General features: G+C 51.4%; 1 protein-coding gene across 2 annotated transcripts in view; it reads right to left on the reverse strand.

Annotated features, from left to right (window-relative positions):
• Window positions 1-756: 756 nt before the first annotated feature.
• Window positions 757-22,017, reverse strand: part of EPHB2 (EPH receptor B2) — a 130,948-nt gene continuing 109,687 nt past the window's right edge. The window contains exons 7-16 of one of the 2 annotated variants that reach the window (XM_021533759.4): window positions 18,028-18,190; window positions 17,344-17,452; window positions 17,118-17,182; window positions 14,914-15,036; window positions 14,293-14,540; window positions 12,799-13,014; window positions 10,055-10,204; window positions 6,011-6,204; window positions 5,050-5,205; window positions 757-2,051 (exon numbers count right to left, since the gene is read on the reverse strand). In XM_021533759.4, coding sequence (XP_021389434.1) covers window positions 1,943-2,051; window positions 5,050-5,205; window positions 6,011-6,204; window positions 10,055-10,204; window positions 12,799-13,014; window positions 14,293-14,540; window positions 14,914-15,036; window positions 17,118-17,182; window positions 17,344-17,452; window positions 18,028-18,190 — 1,533 coding nt within the window. In that variant the 3' untranslated portion in view covers window positions 757-1,942. Of the gene's footprint in view, window positions 2,052-5,049; window positions 5,206-6,010; window positions 6,205-10,054; window positions 10,205-12,798; window positions 13,015-14,292; window positions 14,541-14,913; window positions 15,037-17,117; window positions 17,186-17,343; window positions 17,453-18,027; window positions 18,191-22,017 lie in introns of both variants that reach the window. The other variant, XM_021533757.3, reaches the window with a different exon arrangement.

Consider the following 22,017-nt stretch of genomic DNA (forward strand, 5'->3'; position numbering starts at 1 on the left):
CCAGGAACGACATGGCAATGGCAGACGAGGAGTTGTGAATGCCAGTCCTGAGGCCACGACCAGGAGAGGGGTGGGAAAATGCCATGAGTGGAATGCTTCAAAGGAGGCAAGGTGGTGCTGGGCACAGAGAACAACCAGGTTCTCATCTGCACCTCCCTGCACTTAGCTCGTGGCATTCACACATCCCAAAGACCTGGTCAGTAACTAAACAATTTTTTTTCAGTTATTTACAAACCCACTGATTGACCATTCAGCTTCACCCACAGCATTTTGCCTCCCAAGAGCTGGGATTGGAGCTGTTGCTGTCCCAGGCTCTCTTTGACATGAGGGGCTGAGCCTGAAGCTGCATCACCCAGAGAAGGGACAGAGTCCCCAAGGCACAGAGCCCATCTGCACAGCCTGGCACCTGCAGGGACCCATCCCCACCTGGAGAGAACACAATCCCCACTCCAAAATCCTGTGCCACGAGCTCCTCTGAGAGGACTGGGCTTGCCCTGCATTTCCCATGCACCAATCCAACCTTCCTCAGCAGCCAGACACTTCCAGAGGGCTCTGAAGCCAGCTGTGGAGTCATCATTCCCTCACAAAACCCATCCACCTCCCCCCTTTCCCTCCCAACCCCCCTGTGATGCTGCTCACCCCTGGGTTGAGCTGGTGGCCATTTCACTTTGGCAAACACCTGGAAACCCAACAGCCACAAACATCTGTCGTGCCACGACCAATTGGAAAGAACAAATAAGCAAACAGGAGGAAATGTGCATATAAAAAACCTTTTTCTCCTGGCATGTGGTCAATAAGCTGCAATTTTTCCTTCCACAGGGAAGGGATTTAACTTCTTGGATGATATGATGCTTGGAGATGTCATTTCTTTTTCATTAAAAAAAACCAAACCCCCAACCAACCGAAAATTTCCAACCCCAAACTCACAAACTGATGTTAACAAAACAATGTAAAAGGACAAATCTCCCAACAATGACAACTGAAAAATAAAGGTACACGTCAGCATTTGTAATCAAAAACTACTACATACTGTACTTGGGAAGTCTTCTGGGAAAAGATCATTGGCATCTAGAAAGGACATCACTAAAAGTCTTGAGCAATGATATGTATGAGACATGATGCCATTGGAGGGTGGATGGACGGACCCTTAGGAAACTGTCACTCACAAAACTGTTCCATGACAAGAGAAAATAAGAGATGTAAAAAGGATTGGTTTTCCCCATCCCCACCCCCCCAGGCATTACAGATTCCTTCTCATTTGTTGGAAACAGCCTCCTCTAGTCTTAGTTTATTTGTTGTGTTTTTTGTTGTTTTTTTTTTAAAAAAAAGAAGTCTTCAGCTTTTGAAGGAGTCCATCAGTTTCTGAGATGCACTTGGTTTCACAGCACCAAAGAGCTTCAGCTCTCCCTGTCTGATGTGCTGACAGGGGCTCTGGGGAGGGGCCTGGCTCATGGCATTCCCAGAGCCCATGGGAGGAAGAGATGTGCTTCTCGTGGCCTCTCCTTGCATTCCTCTTCCTGGGGAAGTCCCACTGCTCCAGAGGTGCCTGGGTCCAGCTGCAGCAGCCTTGTGCAAGAGGAAACATGAAGCTGCTCTTTTCTCTTCCTTTGGAGACTCCCATTGGTCTTGGAGCCCTTTTCAAGAATGCAATTGCTTTATTATTATTTAAAAATATTTTGTAGTTTGTTCGTTTGTTTTTTTTTTTTCAAAATAGTTGTCCTTTTTTATTTTTTTTTTTTGTTCCCTTTTTCCATTGCTTAAATTCTAGAAGCTCTTGGCAACTTCTCATTGCTGAGGACAGGGTGTTCCCTCCTGCTGCTGTGATCCTCAGAGCAGCTGCCTGCCTCTGGTCCATGCAGAACACTCAGGAACTGGAGCTTGGACACACAGGGGCAAAGGGGAGCAGGGCCTCGAGGAGGAGGAGCAGGAGGACAGGCAGCTATCAAACCTCCACAGACTGGATTTGGTTCATCTGTGCTCTCATCACCTGGATACTGTTCAGAATTTTCTTCTGGTGTCCTGCTAAAGTGACCCCGACTCGCAGAATGTCCCTTTGGGAGGAAAGGAAACAAACACAAATATCAGGAGGCATTTTCTCACAGTAGAACAAGATCACAGATGGTATTTAAAATTATCTTTAAGGCTTCTTTCAACCCAAACCATTCTGCAATTCTATGATTCTATGATTCCCTGATTCTCTGAGTCCATGAGAATGGTATTTAGAGAGCTGAAGTATCCACAGATTTCTTTCATGAATGCAATAAACAGATGCAAACCTTGTGAAACCTCTCCTCTTTCACTTTTTCTTGCTTACTGTCCAATCTTTGCAATTTCAACCTACCTGCAGCACCCTCAGAGTCCTGAACCTCAACAGAGAGTGTGAAACCAAATGCCACAGGCTCTGCTCTCTGCTTGTGAGCCAATTTGTCTTACATTTTTTGCCCATGTACTATTTTGGATTTTGGGTTTTCTTTAGTTTTGTGACACACTAACCCATTTTTTCTACCCCTGGAGACACAGGACAGGGATATGCTGCCCCTCCTCAGTGTAGATCTGACCTCCATATGCAGATGATGCTGTTCTTGATGCTTTTCCTTTGAGAAAAGGAAAGGTAAGACCATGAAGTGATCAATTTTTGCACTTAGCCTTTTGTTAAATCATTACAATCTCATTTTTGGACAGCTTCTATTTTTCATAGACATCTGAGAGAAATAAAAGTCATGCCACAAGCATGAGTGTGGCTCTAAATTGGTCCTATCTGTGTCTCCAGCTGAGTTTGCTCTCAGCTCCCCCTTGGTGAATAAATCTGCCATGAACCTTTAGATCTTCTTCTTCCCATCAGCGGATGGGAGGCCAAACCTGACTTGAAGGAATTTCTGGTGCCTTTTGTCCTTGAGTGTTAGGAACAAATGTTTAAGGGGAAGAGTGGCAAAACCTTTGCCATGTTTAGAGTGGAGGTTATTGGGCAAAGAAGGGTAAAGAGGAGCTCCAAAGGGTGGAAAAAACTCTTCACTCATGTGTTTAAACCAGAATAAGACTGTGGCTCTGCACAACCCTGCGATTCCAAGCTTTCTGCCCTGGACATGAAATATTTGATTGGATATTGGGAAGGCATTCTTTGCTCAGAGGGTGGTGAGTCCCTGGCTCACGATGTCCAGAGAAGCTGTGGCTGCCCCTTTCCTAGAAGTGTCCAAGGCCAGGCTGGATGGGGCTTGGAGCAAGCTGGGATGGTGGAAATTGTCTTAAAGCCCATGGCTTTAAGATGAGCTTTAAGGTCCCTTCCAACTCCAATGGTTCTGTGGCCCTTGAAAGGTAAGTTGGAGTGCCAGGTGTCCCAGCCTGCAGACAAACCAGTGAGAACCCTTTCCAGAAGGTCAGTGTTGAGACCATGTGGGTTTGGTGAACTGAGTCACCAAATCCACATTTCAGGAAACATTCACACTTTGCTGGCTCTCCAAATCTGGATGAACCAGCAGCTCCACTGACATTCCCATCAACTTCTGCAAAGGTCAGTGAACATCAGGGGGTGGTGTCAAGTCCTGTTACACCACAATTTTCCAAGAACAAAGGACTTGGGCCGTCCTCTCAATTGTACACCCAGCCAAGCAGGTGAGGAATGTGGAAAGGAAGTTTGCCAAAACTAGTGGGACATGAGCTGAGGATGCCCTTGGAATTGTGGTGAAGGCTCTTGGAGAGGGACTTGAGGGACATGGTAAGGGACTGGGAGAACTGGCATTTAAGGGACACTGAGGATGTGAAAGAACAGCCAGTATTAGCTGGATTGTCTGCATCCTGCTTGCTGTCAGATACTGCAAATAGCAGAACTCAGGGTTTTAGTCTGATACCTCTCTTTGGTCAAAGTTCTTCCCTACCCTTCAGATTTTGTGGACTCTCTCTGTTGTATAAACACAGCCAATACTGTGCTAAAATCATCCCCAGGGGCTTGGGATTGTACCACAGATGTCCCAAAACAGTCAGGACTACCACGGGAACCTCCCAGCAGCAATAAGAACAAAAAGCCAGAGAAAGTCACAGTGGCTGTTTGAGTGAATGGATTCTGACTCACTTAGATTTAAGATCTGGATTTAAACACAAATCAAAAAACCTCCCTGGCCACCAGGCTCAGAGACATTGCAGCCCTTACAGATAGCTCTAATGCTTGGCCCTTTCTGAGGGTTTCTACAGATACCTGCAGACAGCCACAAATCTTTCAGCAGAAGCATCAAAGTCCCAGCCAGCCCCAAGGGATTTCAAAACCCACCAGCAGTGGGATTTCAGCTGCCTGATTTCTCTGGAAAACTTGTGAAGAATCAGGGGTGCTGACTGTCACTTGTCAATTGTCACTGCAGGATGATTTTTGTAGGTGCAGGACAAAGTTGAAACCACCCCCCCACAAGGAGATCTTATCGGGGTGTGTGAGGGGATGTGGCAGAGGCTGGAGCTCTGGCAGAGCAACAGGATGAGAGGCAATGGGAAGAAATCCATGCCCAGAAAGATCCACCAGAACATGAGGAAGAACTTCTCTACTGTGTGGGCAGAACAGACTTCCCAGAGAGGGTGTGAAATCTCTTCCACAGGCATCATCCTGCGTGAGGAGCTCTAGAAGCTGAGCAGGAAGGTTGGACTGGGTGATCTCCAGTGGTCCCTTTCAACTGTAACCACTCTGTGATTCTGCCTTTCTTAGGCAAAACGTTGCACCACGCTTGTCTCCATCAATACATCAGCCATCCAAGAGGAGTGCAGAGCTCAGAAGTGCTCTGGAGAATTGTCTGATGCCAGCCTGAAATCTGTTTGTCCCATGCAGGGGTTTGGACACCCTTGGTGGGGGTGTTAATTTTCACAGAGTGGTAATGGGGAGAGGAATTCTGTAGGTGCAGAGTGACAGACATATGGTCTGGAAACTGAATAGATTAGAAGTGGCAACACAAAGCAGCAATTCTATACAAGTAAAACTACATCATATGAAAATAAAATCTAATTCAATACCAATTTTGGCAAAACTGCTGGGAATTTCTCTTGTGCTTTGGGACTCAAAGCCTGGGCACTTACTCTACAGTCATCTGAGATACTACATCAAAAGTGGTGAAGCCAGCACTGGCAAAGCTCTCCTTGTACTGGCTCATCTTGATGGCATCCAGCCATTCATCCACAGTGTTGAAGCTGGTGTAATCCGGGATTGTGCGGTCAAGGAGGGGGAGGTTCATCCTGAAACACAGAAGTGAGCAATGACAGACCAAGAGCTGCAAGCACAACTGCTCCTGCACCCTGCAGCAGCTGGAAGCACAGGATCAGCATCATTCACAGTACAGGCACTGGCCTGCATTGTGGAATTCCACCCGGAAATCACTGTTCTGCCAAGGGAAGGACTGTGAAGAGCATGAGGGAAGCCTTTCTGGACCAGTTCATGCAGGAGAGGCAGGAGGCATCAGAGATGATGGGATGGAGCTTTAAATCCTGGCTGCTCATGGGGAGAAAGCTCGCTCTCATATAGGAGCAGTGCTACCCACAAGCTGGTGCAACCCACCCAGCCCAGGGAAAACCCCACACTGCCTCCGGGGCTTTATCTGCTTCCAGTGCAGGGGACTGGAACACCACAACAATCCCACCACCCCAGCATCCCCACGCACATGAAACCAAGGTGCTCCTCTGTGTGCAGAGTGCACTGTCCAAGAGCTGCCCAAGGAGAGGGACCTTGGCATCTGTATCCCTGCTCTGTGGATGCCCCAAGGCTGGAAGCGTCCAAGGCCAGCTTGGATGGGGCTTGGAGCAACCTGGGATAGTGGAAGGTGTCCCTGCCCATGGCAGGGGGTGGAATGAGATGGGCTTTAAGGTCTCTTCCACCCCAAACTGTGATTCCATTATCTTTTAATGCTCTCCCTATAAGGGATCAAACACAGCCCAAGCTCTAAAGAAGCTCCTGAGAGGTGCAGGGATGGTGCCACCAGGGCCCAGAGGACAACCAGACCTGTTCAGAGGAGCCAAAGAACAAGAGGAGGACAGAGACACATACCCAGAGGAGAGAGGTGCCATGGCTTTCAGGCTGTTGGGATTTCGGATCATTTTATCCAAGGTGTTGACAATTTGCCCAAATTTGGGCCTGTGGTTCCGATCCTTCTGCCAACAGTCAAGCATCAGCTGGTGAAGGGCATTTGGGCAGTCCATGGGTGGTGGCAGCCGATAGTCCTGCTCGATGGCATTTATCACCTGCAGGAAGAGAGAGAGGCATCAATACAGCTGTGATAAAACCTATTTAATTCATAATCTGCCTTTTCTTGCATCCTGAGGGTGACTGACGTGACTGATCCTGCAGCCTGTACTGCCTTCCCATCTCATCCCCACCTCACACTGTAACTTCCAGCCCTCAGCAGTCAGGTGAGGTGGGAGGTGTCCTGGGAGGTGCCACCAGCTTTGCTCAGCCATTCAGCCTGGGTGGTTGATGTCATGATCAGCTGAGGAGAGGAGCATCCCTGTTGCCCTGTGATCCCACAGCTGCAGGCAGGGGAGTCAGAGAGAAGGATCCTGCTTCCCTTGCACATAGCAAAACAGCTTGCTGGGAAAACATCCCCATCCAGAGAAGGGAGGTGAGTTACAGCCAGGGAGCCTGTCCCTGTGCTTTCCATCCCCCAGTGGTGCTTTGTGCTCCAGCCCGTCCAGGTGACAGGGTGGTGCCATGGCCTGGGTGTGCTCAGTCAGCAGAAACAGCTGGATCATTCTGCAGGTCTGTGTAAGTGCAAAACACCATGGGGAGGACTCAGACCCCAGTCAGCAGAGCCAGGCCCAGGAGAACTTGGTTGCAGTGTGCACAGAGGAGCTGCAGCACAGCTTGCCAAAGCCACGTTGCAGCTCCAGGCTCATCCAAAAAGGCTTTGGTCTCTCCTTACTGCTCCACACAATCCAGGAAAATGTCTGGTCTTGCAATGTCCACAAGGGCTGGAGAAAGGACTGGAGGATCTTCTGGAATGGAACAAGGGCTGGAGGATCTTCTTCAAGGGGAACTCCACCTCCCTGCCGCTCTGTACCTGCAGCCCTCAATCCTCTCCTGGGTGACAAACGAGGATGAAGCTGCTCCACTTCTTCCAGGAACCTCTGTTCCTCTGACAGAGGCATGTACAGGCAAGATTCTCCTGCCTCCTTGGCCACGCACAGCACAGGCACTGAAGGATGAGCAGAAGGAGCCTTCAACACCAGAGATGGGCTCGTGCATGGTGACAAAACCCAGAAGTAAGGACAAAAACCAGAACTGAGGATACTGCAGAGATCAGGAGCAGATCTTGAAATGATGAAGTCTCCATGGGAATGATGGACAAGGGAAGGAAGAGTGCCAGACCTCCCTCAGGGATCCTGAGGAAGAACCTCAGTGTCTGTGGCTATTCTCACCATGGGATCAAGGCTGCCATGGCTTTGTCCAGCCATGTCTTGCACAATTCCAAAGACAGAGATCTTCCTGGTGGGATTCCCTAGGGCTGTGCCCCGATCCTGGGGAAGTCCAGACATACCCATGGTGGTGGACATATTGTTGAGTAGGGAGACTACACAGAGAAAATTAAGTATACTGGGAATGGGAATGGGAGAGAAGCAGAGAAGAGCTGGTGGCTGATCCATGCCAAACAATCCAGAGTGTGAGATGGGCATCTGGCAGGGCCTGAGATGGTCTGTGACTCCAGGCAGGGAATGGATAGGGAGGTGCTGCAGGCACTGTTGTGTGTGGCCAAGGTGCTGGGCAGGCTGACATGAGACACAGGGCTGGCACTGCTGCTGCCAAAATTTGCCAGATGGAGGAGTGCTCTCCCAGTTCTGCTGCCCTGGCTGGACACGGTGGTGGCCCCATGGGGCCCGTAAAGGTCCGACCAGAGCTAAGTCCTCTACAAATCACTGACAGGAGGGTGGAGCCAGGGAGTGTTGGTCTCTTCTCCCAGGTAACAAGTGGCAGGATTAGAGTAAATGGCCTGAAATTGTACCAGGGAAAGTTTAAATTGGATGGAAAAATTTCTTCATGGAAAGGATAGGCAAGGATTGAAACAGGCTGTGCAGGGAAGTGGCGGAGTCACCATCCCTGGAAGGCTCAAAAGGTGTGTGGTTGTGGCCACCTGGGGACACGTTTAGGGTGAATGTGCCAGTGCCGTGTTGATGGTTGGACTCAATGACCTCAGAGCCTTTTTCAGCCTCAAGGATCCCACGGCTACTGATGTGCTTTGTGCAGCTCAGGGAAGCTCCCAAGGGTGCTGAGCCCCAGCCCAGCTCCCTGGGTCCAGCTCTGCCCATCCAGCAGGTGCAGGGCAGGAGCAGCAGCGTGCAGTGCCAGGCGCTGCTCTGCTCCCAGCGAGTCCCGCAGGCAGCCCCAGCTCTCTCCGTGTCCTCCGCCAGCCGCCGCCCCAGGCGCTCACACCCCAGGGTCAGGAGGGTAATCTGCCCTCAATATCCGCACGCTCCTCCACAGCAGGACCAGCTGTGCCTAAGTGCTGACAGCTCCTGGGGCAGCGTGTCCTGCGGCACGGGCAGGAGCAGGGCTGGGGACGGTGCCAGGCACAGGCACGGCTCTGCCAGCCCGGCACGGCAATCGCCGCTGCCGCAGCAGCCGGGCAGGAGAAACCAGCCAGGGAAGAGCTCCCGGAGAAGGACAAAGGACTGGGGAGGTACAGGAACACCTGGTGCAGGACATGCTTGAAACTGAGGTGACAACAATGGCTTAGCAGGAAGGGAATTGCCCTTGCTGAGAAAGGCAGATCCCTAAATCCCATCCCTCTGCCTCCAAAAACTGATGGAAACATTTTCCTGGTGTGGCAGAGGCTGGGACAAGGCTGTGAATAGCCAAAGGTTCTAAGGCATCATCCCCCTGCTCCAGGCTTAGGAATTCATATTAATAAATTTCCCACCAGGCATTAGGGGGGAAATAGTCCCACTCTGGAGAAACCTGATGGGGCACAGATGGAGATCTACTGAGATGGGAAAGGTCTGATCTGCCATAGGGACAGGAGTCAGGGAGAGACAGGAGGGACAGGGAGCTTGGCTCTTGCTCTCTCCCTGTAAGGCAAGGCCTTAGGAGCCCCACAGGATGGGAGAGATGAAGAGCATTCTGGAGGCTTCCAAGGGACTCCCCAGAGGCTGCTCTGAGACACACTGGAAGTCAGGCAGATACTGCAAGAGCCAGGACAAGCTTTCTCCATCCCCTAGGTCCACCCAGGACCTTGGTGTTACATCCTGAATATTCGTGACGTGAGGAAGGGCAGCTGTTCTGAGAGACAGAGTTAGAAGTGGCCTTCTGACACACACATGCAGGTGCAGCCTCTTCACAGCACTCACTGCCACCAGCCAGATGGGCTTTGAGCCCCAGGTACCTCACCAAGAGGACCAAGGAGAATGGAAATGGCATTGCTGTGCTGAGGGCAGGGACTGCAGCCAGGGGCCATCCTTGCAGGAAACATCCCCGGAGCAAGGAGTGCATGGAACTGGTTGACCTGAATTAGAGCAGAGGAATGAAATATTTAAAGTTGAGTATGTTCTGAAGTACCTCGTGGTTTTGGTTTCTAGCTCTGTCTAAATTACTTGGCTTCTTACAGACCACAGTCCAAGCTTCCCAAGGGAGATTTAATGACCATGTAGTGGAAGATGTCCTTGACTATGGCAAGGGGTTGGAAGGAGATGATGTTTAAATGTCTCTTCCAACCCAAGTTATTGTGTGGCTTTGTAACAAACTTTCCTGGAATGTCTGTGATCCCAGCAGATGAAGATCTACTCCAGAGGCTCTCAGCTCAGGGACATCTCCTTTTCCACCCACCTGCTCCCCTTCCCTTTCTTGGCACCTGCCAGCACCCCTGGGGTGCTCCTCTTAACCTTGTGCTGTGCCATCCCCATCTCTGCCACAGCAGCCACCATGGGGCCAGAATAAATCCCCAAATTATTCTCATTACTGCTTCCAAAGGTGTTGACCATGGTCACATCTGCCACAACAGAGAAGGCTCTGGCCATGCCACAGGCTGGGACAGGCTGTGGACAAGTTTTGGCCTGGCAATGGTCCCCACTGCAGTGTTTCTGGCCCTGGTTTCCAAGGACTCACATCCTGGTTGGTCATGTCCCAGTAGGGCCGCTCTCCGTAGGACATCACCTCCCACATGACTATTCCATAGCTCCACACGTCGCTGGCCGAGGTGAACTTTCGGTACTGAATGGCCTCAGGCGCCGTCCACCGGATCGGGATCTTCCCCCCCTGCAGGACACAGACAGGATGGTAGCAGAGAGAGCAGGAGCAACTGAAAAATAGCAGTGTCCACAATATTTGTCTGTGATATTCTAGTAAAATCCCAGATGGAAGGAAGATAGGCCTGTCTATCCCTCAGGGTGGATGTGGATTGTCCAGCTGTGCTGGAAGCCTGCAATGATGATGACTCTCCCCATTTGATGACCACCCTCCTGAGCAAGGAGCTTTTCCTGTTGCTCACCTTGAACCTCCCCAGCCATGTTTTTGTCTATGACCGCTTATTGTATCATCTGGTGCCACTGCAGAGTTGGCTCTGTCTCTTCATTACTGCCCTGAAGGTCACTCAGAGGTGTCCCCTCAGTCTCCTTGTCACCATCTTATCCAAAGTCAGCTCCTTCCCCCTGCCTCCTGCTCCAGTGATCCTCAGCATGGCAAAATGCCCATGGTGCTAAGAGGGTCTTTAGTAGAAAGTGAATGGCCAGGAAGTAAAAATCCCAAATCAATCTCCCTCCATCCTTTTGCTGTCACCTGGCTATCTCCAGAGCAGAATAAAGAGAATTAGAATATCTTCCTCTTCAGCCTTCTACAGCTTCCACTCTTTAAAGTCAGCCATAGACCATTTCTTGGCTGAGTCGTGCTGGCCCAGTCTGTCTGTGGATCTACACCTGATCCAGCAGGTTCTAATCCTTCAGTATGGGACAGGGGGTCACTGGTGGGAAATGGGATAAGACTGGCTGGGCACTGGGGTGTCTGTCATCCAGCTCTGGAGAAATCAGGATTCTTGACTCCAACTGAGGAGTTAAGCACGGAGTAGCACACACAGATGGGGACACAGGGATTGAGGGCTCTGCATAAGTCCTGCCTGCCTCCTGATTTTCTACCAGGGGTTTTGGATTTGAGCCATCCACTCAAGGGACCTTCTGAAGGGAAAATCTTCCCTTGTGCTGAAAAAATAAGCAGAAGTGTCTGTGTTTTGTGGCTGTGAGAAGATTAAAAAACATTATATTTTGTCAATGAACAACTGCCATGTCTTATTAAGGGTCTCCTAAGACTTCATAGTACTCAGCCCCAGTACATCCCAGAATAATGAAAAAAGATAATGTTCCTTAATCTTCTCACAGCCACAAACCTCAGACAAAATATTATGTTTTCCACAAAGGGGAAGATGAAGCAATCCATACCAAACAGGATGTCCTCTCCATCAGGCAGGCTCCTGACAGAACTCCTGGCAAGCAGTGGATTTTAAAAATGGCTAAAAAGAAGTCCTAAAGTAGAAATTAGACTTTGGAGGATTATTGTGGGAACTCACTTCAGTGAGACCTCTCATCTCTGTGGGGTCTGACCTGGAGCTTCACCACTGTGAAGACTTTCCTAAGGTCCAGCACAAACCTCCCAGGCCAAAGCTTGTGGCTTCTGCTCACCCATGGACACAAGGTCACTGGGAGACTGATGGTAAAAACCATTTTGCAGAGGAAGATACTTCTGATACAGTAGGTGCACATAATCTGTCATTATGGATAATAAATACCCTGCTACAGTGGCCACAGTTCAAGGAGATTAAATTAGGGATGATGAATTTATTATTAGAGAGAAAAGCTACAGGCATAAAACCAGGGATAGAGAACAGCAGCAAACACCATGTATTTAGTTAACAAAGGGAAATTTAATTGGCTGTAAGGGACACATGAAAAATAAGTGTTATTAGTGTTGGTAAAAAACATTGATTGCTGTGTGAGATGGACGAGTTGACGTCTGAAGCTACACAGATGAGAATAAATCCACACATTTTTAGGTGTTTGTTAGGTATTTAGCTACTGATAACATTTACTAAGAGCTATGCCAGGCATCTCATCACTGCCAGCTTCAAAAGACCCAGGAGAGGTGATTTCCTACAGGTCATGCCCCAGCTCTATCAACACTGATTTCCAAGAATTCCTGTCATGGCCATTGATCCTGATGCACTGTGCAGAGCATTTCTGTGTGGTGTTAATGAGAACTGGCTGAGCTCTCACTGAGCAAAACCAAATAATCCTCTGGTCCTGGAGCACCTTCTGCAGCCTGAGATGAGCCACAAGCTCTTGGTGGCACTTGCGTCTATGGCACCAAGTGCTCCTGGGAAGTCGTTACATGAACATGAAGTCATTTTTAGGAGTGTTTTTCTGTTTAAATTGGATACTCTCTGGAAGATCAGTATCTAGTATCTGGCACCCACCCACACTTCCTACACTTCGGTCTGTCCTTCTTGGGGCTGAGCCAGTGAGATGACATGAGGAAGGACAGCAGGGCAGCATGGCTGGACAGTGATGGTAAGAAACCCAGACTTGCTGCCCCGGCAACAAATCTGTCAGGACAGCGTCGCATCTCGAAGGATGCCAGGTGAATCAAATGGGGAGGGTGCAGGGCATGATCCCAGCCAAGGGCTTTGCAGGGACGTGTGTGTGTTTGCAGACATGAGGAAGGCTCAGCTATCCACAGGAGTGACAGGACCTCTGGGACCTTTCCACTGCTGACACCCTCCAAAAGTGCTCCCTGCTGCCAAGGGGAGGTCCCTGCGTGCCTCTCCCAGCCCTCCCTCTGCCCTCCGTGGCTGCAGGCAGCGTTACCAGGGCGCTGGTGTAGGTGGGGTCGGAGGTGTCGTCCTCCAGGAAGCGGGAGAGGCCGAAGTCGGACACCTTGCACACCAGGTTGCTGTTGACCAGGATGTTGCGGGCGGCCAGGTCCCGGTGCACGTAGTTCATGTCCGCCAGGTACTTCATGCCCGCGGCGATGCCCCGCAGCATCCCCACCAGCTGGATCACCGTGAACTGCCCATCGTTTTGCTGCAGGACACACGGACATGGGTGACAGGAGCAGATTCACAGCCCCTTGTGGCCAGGCAAAAACCAGGAGCCTCTTTCCACGCCCATGGCAGGATATGCCACAAGTACATTCCCTGCCAGGGAGGGTGGGGAGTGCAGAGCTCACAGGGGTTGGGAGTAACCTCACACATCCCAAGGGCAACACTATGGTCCTGTCTCCCCAAAATGCCCCCACCCTGCACAGGAGAGCTCAGAAGGTGTGGGAATGCAGAGCTTCCCTCTGGCTGCCCTGGCAGGTCTGGGACCCTGGCAGGGGTCAGGAACCCCCTGGACAGAGCCCCCAGAGACACTGGCTGTGATCTCTGTCCATGGAAAAGAGTTTTCAATCTTACAGGATGAATTACCAGCTCTGAGTGTTTGATAGAAGTAATAATTAAGTGTGGCACGGGTGCAAAAGTAAAATTTTAGAACTCTAGATGAGGGGTCCAAAGGGGACAAGATGGAGTAAATTGGGTGTGTCTTGTCCTTTTTCTCCTTCTTCATGCCCTCCATGTTTCACTGTGGTGTTGGCATTTTTCTGTTGGTTCAGGCTGGGGACGCACTGTCCAACGTAGGTGACAGATATTGGCACGTTCTTGTAAATCCAGCCCAGGGAGTTTCTGGTATTTAATGTTTGTAACATCCCACTGAGGGCAGAGCCCCACACGCTGCCCTGCAGGACAGAGCTGGGCAGGGCAGCAGAACATGTGAGAGATAAACAGAATAAACAACCTTGGAACCAGCACAGACCAATTATGACTTCTGCTTTGGCAGCAGGGCTGACAGACAGAGATTTTCTACAATCTCAGAATCATCAATACCTCAGATTCCGACAAGAAGGGACAATCTATTCCTATTGACCAGGTTACTTCCCTTCAACAGAGTCAATTACCCACTTCAAACCCATAATGAGAAATATCTAGATAGAGCAGCTGGAGGTGGGGTCCTGCTGGGTTAAAGCTGGGTCGGGCTGTCCCTCCATGGGTGTCCATGGGTCAGTCTGGATGTGCACCTGTGAGCAGGCAGGCACCTGAGAAGCAGGCAGTCTCTCACTAGGATGAGTGGACAGACACAACAGAAATTACAGCCCTGGTGCTGTCACCCCCAGCTCTGTTCCCAAAACACAGACTTCTGGACTATGCAGCAGCTGCCCCAGTGACAGGGAACACCAGGCAGGGAAGGTCACTGGAAAGAGAACCTTCCCCCAAATCCCTCTGTGCTAGCACAGCCTCTAAAGCTACACACTCCCAGATCTCATACCCGCAGGAAGGAGTCCAGTGAGCCATTCTCCATGAACTCAGTGATGATCATGACTGGAGAGCTCTTGGTGACCACCCCCTCCAGGTGGATGACGTTGGGGTGGTCGAACTGCCCCATGATGCTGGCCTCACTCAGGAAGTCTCGCCTCTGCTTCTCCGTGTAGCCAGATTTGAGGGTCTTGATGGCCACAAAGATCTCTCTTTTGCCTGGAAGCTTGAGATGCCCACTGCACACCTCACCAAACTCCCCTGTGAACACAAGGTAGGGTGTTTGAACCTCCCTCACCTCTGCTGTGCCCCCCTAGGGACCCCTGGCCCCAGCTGTGCCCACCCTGCCTGTCCCTGAGCTGAGCACACCCCTCCTGAGCCGTGCTCCCTCCCTCTCCAGCCCTCCAGCTGCACTCATCCATGAGGAGCACTGCACGTGGGATTATGTGCACATGCAACTGATGGTCTTGCTTCTCCCACACTGGATTCCCCTGCTCCTTCTAGTCCAGCCTGGGGCTAAGCAAGAGCTTAGTGGCATCAGTCCTAGTGGCATCAGGCTAAATCCTCCCAAATCCTGGCACCATGAAGGGGCCTGTGCTGCTGCAGGCCAGCCAGCCATTCCCAGGTCACCTACCTGCCCCAATCACCTGCTCAATTTTGACACAAGAGATATCGATTTCTTTTGCAAATTCCCTGACAGCCTCATTGGGATCTTCATAGGTGAAAGGATCAATATAAATCTTCATCCCTGGAGTCACTGCATAAAGGGAGGGAGAGAGTCAGACAGATGGATGCAACTGGAATGGTTGGCATCAAGGAAAAGAGAAAACTGTTTGAGTGATGGTCTTTTTACCTCAGCAAGTTGCATAGTCAAAGCATGAAGCAGAGAGAAACAGTTTGAGAAAGAACATGCAGAGCCATGTTTCACATGACTGTTAAAAACTGATTTTAATGAACTCTGGCCCACAGGTCATTGTTGGGGCAGTAGGGAGCTACACTGTGAGCCTGGATTAGAAACTGCAGACTCCTCCCTGGGGGATCTGTGACCCTTCCAGGAGCTGTGCAAGCAGGAGGGACAGTCCAGTCTGCCCTGCTCTCCTGCCTGGCACCCCTGCCCATGGCTGGGTTCCCTCCTGGGAGCCCCAAGAGATGTAGTGGGACACACTAGGGAAATCACAAGACAGGTTCCTCTTGCTAGGCTGAGCAGGGGACACAGTGACACGTCATGGGACAGGCAGTGGCCGAGGGACCTGGTGAGGCTGGACTGCTGCCTCCACATCCCAGCCCAGCCACCTGCACTGTGGGACAGCCCTCACCTGTGCTTTTCCCCTTTCTGTACTCATTTTCTGGCCCCTGGCTCATTCCAAAATGTGCTATTTGGAGAGCAGAGCTCACAGCTCCCTGAATAAGGAAGATTATTTATACGGAGCCCCACCCAGCACCAGACGCTGACTCCCAGCCCAGGATGCTGGTTGCATTCAGGGGGTTCTGCAGGGCTCACAGGCTCCCTGGGCCTTGGCAATTTGCTGCAGTGTCTGCACAGCAATCACTGCTGGGGACTGAGCAGGGACTGAGCCCTGGCCAGGTGAGATGGGTGAGGAAGGGGCTAAAAGGCACGCAGGCTGTATCAGCTCTACTGCATCCCATGCAACCAGGCCTGTTCCAAGTGGTGCAGGCACAGGATGAAACCCATCCCAGCATGGAGCTGTCACGTCCCACACCAGGCCCCGGGAGAACGTGTGAATGTGTGTTTGCAGCCCAGACTGACAAACAACTGAGAGCTGCATTTACATAATGTCTCCTGAAAAGTGTCATTTTTCCTGGTAAGTGAAAGTGAGGCAGCCAGCACAGGCTGCTGGGGCACAGAGCTGCAGCTCTGCCTTTTGGGACGTGTTGCCCAGGTAAAAGCAGGAGCAACAGTGAGTCCTGAGTGGAAACACTACTGGTATTTTCCATGCTCTGACCAAGGCCTGGATTTGTACAGGAGTAAGGTATTAAAAGAGCAGAAATCCTGAAGCTGCAAGTAGAACATGAGGAAAATCACAACTGAGATTAGGATAAAGCAAGATTAGAGCAAGAGGTCTCTAGTGAGGGGGAGAGAAAGGAATTTCAGAGACATAAAGGCAGGGGTTAATCATAGAATCATGGAATGGTTTGGGTTGGAAGGAATCTTAAATGGCCTCATCTCATTCCACCCCCTGCCATGGGCAAGGACACCTTCCACTATCCCAGGTTGCTCCAAGCCCCATCCAAGCTGGCCTTGGACACTTCCAGGGATGGGGGAAGAAGGATGCACTGGGGTGAGGCAGGGTGTGCAGCAAGGCTGAGCAGGAATGCTGGATGTGAGGGAGTGCCTTGCACAGGGATGTTGGGAGAGGAAGGCTACAAGAGAGGGAATGTTAGGTATTGTATTATATACCTATCTATAGACATATATCATATCTGCTGGGAATCTAGGAGCACTGGGATGGGCTCTGGCAAAGGTCTGTGGGTTCCTGCAGGGGGAGAGCACTCTGCAGGACAGGGACAGGTCAGGGAAGGGGTCTCACTGCTGCCCAGGAGATGGACCAAGCTCAGGAGCTGGAGGAGCAAGACGCAGAGTGGTGGCAGATGCTGCAGCACAGAAGACAGCGATGCTTCAGGGGGTGCTGGCTGTCACAGAGGCCTGGAGGAGATGCCCAGACACCTGATAGCGTGCAGGGCTGAGAGCAGGGCAGGGGTCGGGCTGGGGGACTCCGGAGCTGCCCTGCCCGCACACACATGCACACCCCGAGAGAACAGGAGCACAAACCGAGCAGCGAGCAGCCCCCCAGGGCCGGGGGGGCCCCCGGTACTTACTGTGGCCACTGGTGTAGTGCTGCAGCTTGTCCGTGTACTCAGAGTCAGCCCGCTCGAAGCCCCGTCTTCTGGAAGGGAAGGGAGAGCTGAGCACAGCACGGGCCCTCGGGGCGGGGGCTGCGCTGTGGGGGCACCTCTGTCCCCTCCCCGTGCCCTCCCCTGTGCCCGGCCCGGCCTGCGGTTCCCGGCCTGCGGTTCCCAGCCTGCGGTTCCCAGCCTGCCCTACCTGCTGCACACGATGCCGATGACCACCACGGCGATGAGGAACACCAGCCCTGCCGCCGAGGAGCCGACGATGAGCGGCAGCTTCTCCTGCACGCTGGTCTGGTACTCGGCTGGCACACGGGGAAAAAGGAACAGGTTACCATGGCACGGGATGTGCCACCCTCACAAGGTCACCGAAGTCAGAGGACGGCCCTGAGCACAGGCCGTGTTTGATTCCTGGCACGGCTTCGGTCCTGGACGGTCAGGACTCCCCCCTGGCTGGGCGATGTGTCCCAGAAGGGAGGTTGGATGGAGCTATTCCTTTTGGGAGGAAGGTTTAGTCCTGTGGATGTGTGCTGTGCCTTGTCCTTGGCCCCGGGGCCAGAAAACTGGCTTGGTCTGCTTAGCAGCACAAATTTAGAAAAATAAGACATGGCTCTGTGTTTGTCATCAGCAGTTGTGCAGGTAGAAAACAAAAATTTTGCTTCCTCTGCATCCAGCTGAGCAGACACATCCCCACAACAGAAAAGCTGGGCAGAAACTGGGGCTTTCCCTGCATGGAACGAGCACCCAGGCCTCTCTCCAGGTCTCGAGTATGATTTGTCAACACACCCTGGAAGGGACTGCCAGCAAGGAGCCAGCTGCTTGTCCATCCCCACATGTCTCCAGACCCTGAGTCACCTCTACAGAGCAGCTGCAGACTCACCTTCGGTCATGGTCTGGAAATACATCTTGCCACTGTAGCGGCCGTAGCCGGCCACGGTGCGCGCCCGCACCTGGAACACGTAGATGGTGCCAGCCTTGAGGTTCTGCACTGCCACCGTGTTGGTGGGGCTCTTCACTGTGGTGGAGTTCAACTCGCTCAGATCCTGCCAGGAAAACACAAAGCCATCATCAGAACAATCAGTCTGGAATCAGGTGTAGTGCTCCCGGGAGGGGGAAGGGCAGGAGATCAGGGTGGAGAAAGCACCAAGGTCTGAACAAAGAGCTCTTTGCTCCTGGCAGGGAGACACAGACTCAGGCATGTGAGTAAGGATATTCCTGGGCTATTCACCACCTCTCAGGAAAGGCTCTACACAAGAGAGTAGCTACAAAACTCACACTACTTCTCTAAGCCTTGAGGTCAATGGAGATGGAAACTTCTCTCTTCTGTGCCTTTCTCTTAGCACTTTCCTCCTCCCCTGCCCCCTCCTGCTGTGCCTTATCCAGCCTCAGCACAGCTCTTCCCCCACTCCCATCTCCCTTTGCCAGGAGGTAAAGCCCACCTGAACACTGGGTTTTAGACCTCAGGAGAAGTTCTGCTTCCACCCCACTGCTCAGAGCCTGCTTCTCCAGGGGCCACGGCCAAGTTTCCAAGGCTGGAGACCCCAAGAGCATATTTCAACGTGATAATGAGACTATTTCCAAACTTTTGTTCTGCCTCTTATCTGCAGTTTTTTAGCTGAGGACTGGAGCAGTCACACAGTGGTGCAGGTGATGGTTCCATCACTGCCCTTAGGAGTTGTGTCCTTCATCCAGAAGCACTGGTGGGTGGGCAGAATTTCCTCATACAAGAGAACAGGTTGTCCCTGTCTCCATGTCTCACGGACATGGAGTCAGCAGAGGAGGATGACAGAGGGTCCTGAAGGTGGCCAGAGAAAGGTGGCCGGGAGCCTGGCTGCCATGAAGTCCCCAAACTGAGAGCAAAACAGCAATGCCAACAGGACAATGATTCTGGAAAACAGAGAGCTCCTAGTAAAGCCCAGCTGTGAGCAAGCACCCGAGAAAAGGAGGTGCAGGCACAGATTTTGGAATCCAGTGGCTGTAGTGACACTGAAGGTGCTCATCCATCCTGGCTGCACCTCAGGTCTGGCAGGTCAGGCTGCCCTGGCAGATCACCAGATGGAACAGAGGAGCAGCAGCTCAAAATCTGAGCTGGCAAGTTCCAGTGAGTCCTTGAGATCTGCTGACTTCAAGTCACTGCACAGGATTCCCCCTGCACCCTCAGGGAGGAGGGGTCACCCCGTGAGACTCTGGCAGGCACTGGCAGAAAGTGAGACATGAGGTTTGGGGATCTCCTTAAGTGTGACTGAGGGTGTGACCAAGGGACTGACCTGTGTCCCAGCTCTGAAATGGAGATGGAGGCATGGAGACACTTCTGATTTTCCCATGGGAACAAGAGGTCAGTGAGAAACTCCCAGAAAAGAGAAAGCACCTCCTCACCAACTTCTGCAGTAGAGTGCTGATGGACAGAGGGCAATGAAGGGGCAATCAGGCAGAAGAAAGATCCCACAGAATCATTAAGGTCAGAAAATTCCTTCAAAATCATCAAGTCCAATCTTTGACTGATCCCTACATCATCACCAGCCCATAGCACTGAGTGCCATGTCCAGTAATTTCTTGAACACCTCTGGGGTGGGGATTCCACTGCCTCCTTGGGCAGCCCCTTCTAATGTCTGAGCACCCTTTCCATGAAGAAATTCTTCCCCTGGCACAGCTTGAGACTATATCCTCTTGTCCTTTTGCTTTTTCCCTGGAAGAAGACACTGACACCCACCTGGCTGCACCTTCCTGTCAGGGATCTCATGGTCACAGAATCATGGAATGGTTTCAGCTGGAAGGGGACTTTAAAGCTCATCCACTTCCACTCCCTGCCACAGGCAGGGACACCATCCACTAGACCAAGCATCCATCCTGGCCTTGAACACTTCCAGGGATGAGGCAGCCACAGCTTCTCTGGGCACCCAGTGCCAGGGCCTCCCCACACCACCCAGCCTGGCCTTGTATAGAGGTAATTTCGTGTCTCAAGCTGTTGGTTGAGCAGTGCTCTGGTGTGGGTGCTGGTAAGAGAGGGGCCTGGCAGGAATGTGTTTCTTCAAGTGTGGGACCAAAACCAAGGGGTGGAGATGCTGATGGCAAATTGCTCTGCAGGGAGTGCAGGGGAACTCTGTGTTCCATGTGGGGCATGGAGGAATAGGGCAAGGGGGAATGGCTTTAGACTGAAAGAGAGCAGGCTCAGAGGAGATATTGGGGAGAAATTTCTCTCTGTGATGAGGGCCTGGCACAGGGTGCCCAGAGAAGCTGTGGCTGCCCCTGGATCCCTGTCAGTATCCAAGGCCATGGATGGGATTTGCAGCACCCTGGGCTATGGAAGGTGTCCCTGTCCATGGCAGGGGGTAGAATGAGATCAGCTTTGAGGTCATGTCTAGCCCAACCATCCTATGATTCTGTGAAACACCTGGGAGACCTCCACTGTTAACACTATTCAGGAACACTTTTCCCTTCTAAAAACTACAATATCTGTTTTATGCATCTGGACTTGATGCTGAAGGTTCCTGTTTGTCACTGGGGTCTGGTAATTAGACTGATGACAGTGAAACGCTCAATTACAGATACACACAGACCAAGGAAAGATGATCCCACAGAAAACTCTTGGCCTCGTCTGTCTGATCAGGCCTCAGCACTCCCTTGGACCTTTCCCAAGCAGGCAAGGAGAGAAACAGGTCAGGAAATGTTCATAGTTTTAGAGCTCAAGGGCTTGGATGAATCCTCCCAGGCCCTTGGAGGGCACTAACAACACAGTTGTTTTAAAATCATTTGTCCAACTCTTTTGGAGAACCTCATCCCTGCTCCTGGAGGACTTTAAATTGAATGTAATGGCCAAGGTGATTGATAGCCTGGGAAATTGATGTCTGCCTTGCTGAGGAAGGTGTGCTTGTGATGTGCTCCCCTCTAAAGCCAAACCACAAGGAAAAACCATTTACACCTCTCCACCCCCCCTTATCAAACCTGTTCTTTCTCCTTGGCATCACCTCTCCAGAACCTGCCCATTCACCTCAAACACTTCTCCCCTTTACCTCTCTGGACTCCTCCAGCAGGCCAAGTGCATCCCAGGTGGTTTAAAGCCCAAATCCAAGCAGAGGTTTGTGGTGTTTGAGGGTTGTTTTTCCTGCTGATTTTGTTTTGAATTTGGAAATCCTAATTCAAAATAACACACTGGTTTGGAGTCTTCATCTGGTTCCCCCTCCCACGAGTCAAAGTGAAGCTGAAACCAAAGTCTGATCAACAAAGAAAGAGTCTCTTGAAACATGGGTAGGCTGTGAGACACCCAAAGGATTTACAAAAACTGCTTCTAAAAAGTCACATTTAAAAAAAATACTGAAAGTGAAAAAGCCAAGAAAAAGATGTCAACTGACTGAATTTGGCAGAGTTCCTGTGAGCCTGCACAGTGACATCTGCCATGGCCCCGGGGACAAAACCAGCAGGACACAGCCACCCAGGGCTGGGTGCCAAAGCATCACACAGCTGCATTTTGGGATGCCCATGTGTGGGAGCAGGGTCCTGCCAGCCACACGGGGCTGCATCTGTGGCATCCAAGCACCTGGACTCTCACAGGGATCCACCACTTGTGGGGACAGCCCAAGATTTGTGTCCCCAGCCAGGTATCCCATCAAGTGGGACAAGGAGAAATGGCCTCAAGTTGTGCCAAAGGAAGTGCAAGCTAGATATAAGGAAACATTTCTTCATTAAAAGGGTTTTCAGGCATTGGCACAGGCTGCCCAGGGCAGTGGTGGAGTCCCCATCCCTGGAAGTGCTCAAGAAATGAGATGCTGCACTTGGCAGTGTGGCTTGGTGTGCATCAAGTGTTGGGTGAAGGTTGGACTGACTCATCTTGGAGGGCTTTTCAACTTTAATTATTCTCTGAGTGTTTGAATAC

The sequence above is a fragment of the Lonchura striata genome, chromosome 21 (assembly GCF_050655825.1).
Source record: "Lonchura striata isolate lonStrDom1 chromosome 21, ASM5065582v1, whole genome shotgun sequence".
Classification (NCBI taxonomy): Eukaryota; Metazoa; Chordata; class Aves; order Passeriformes; family Estrildidae; genus Lonchura; species Lonchura striata.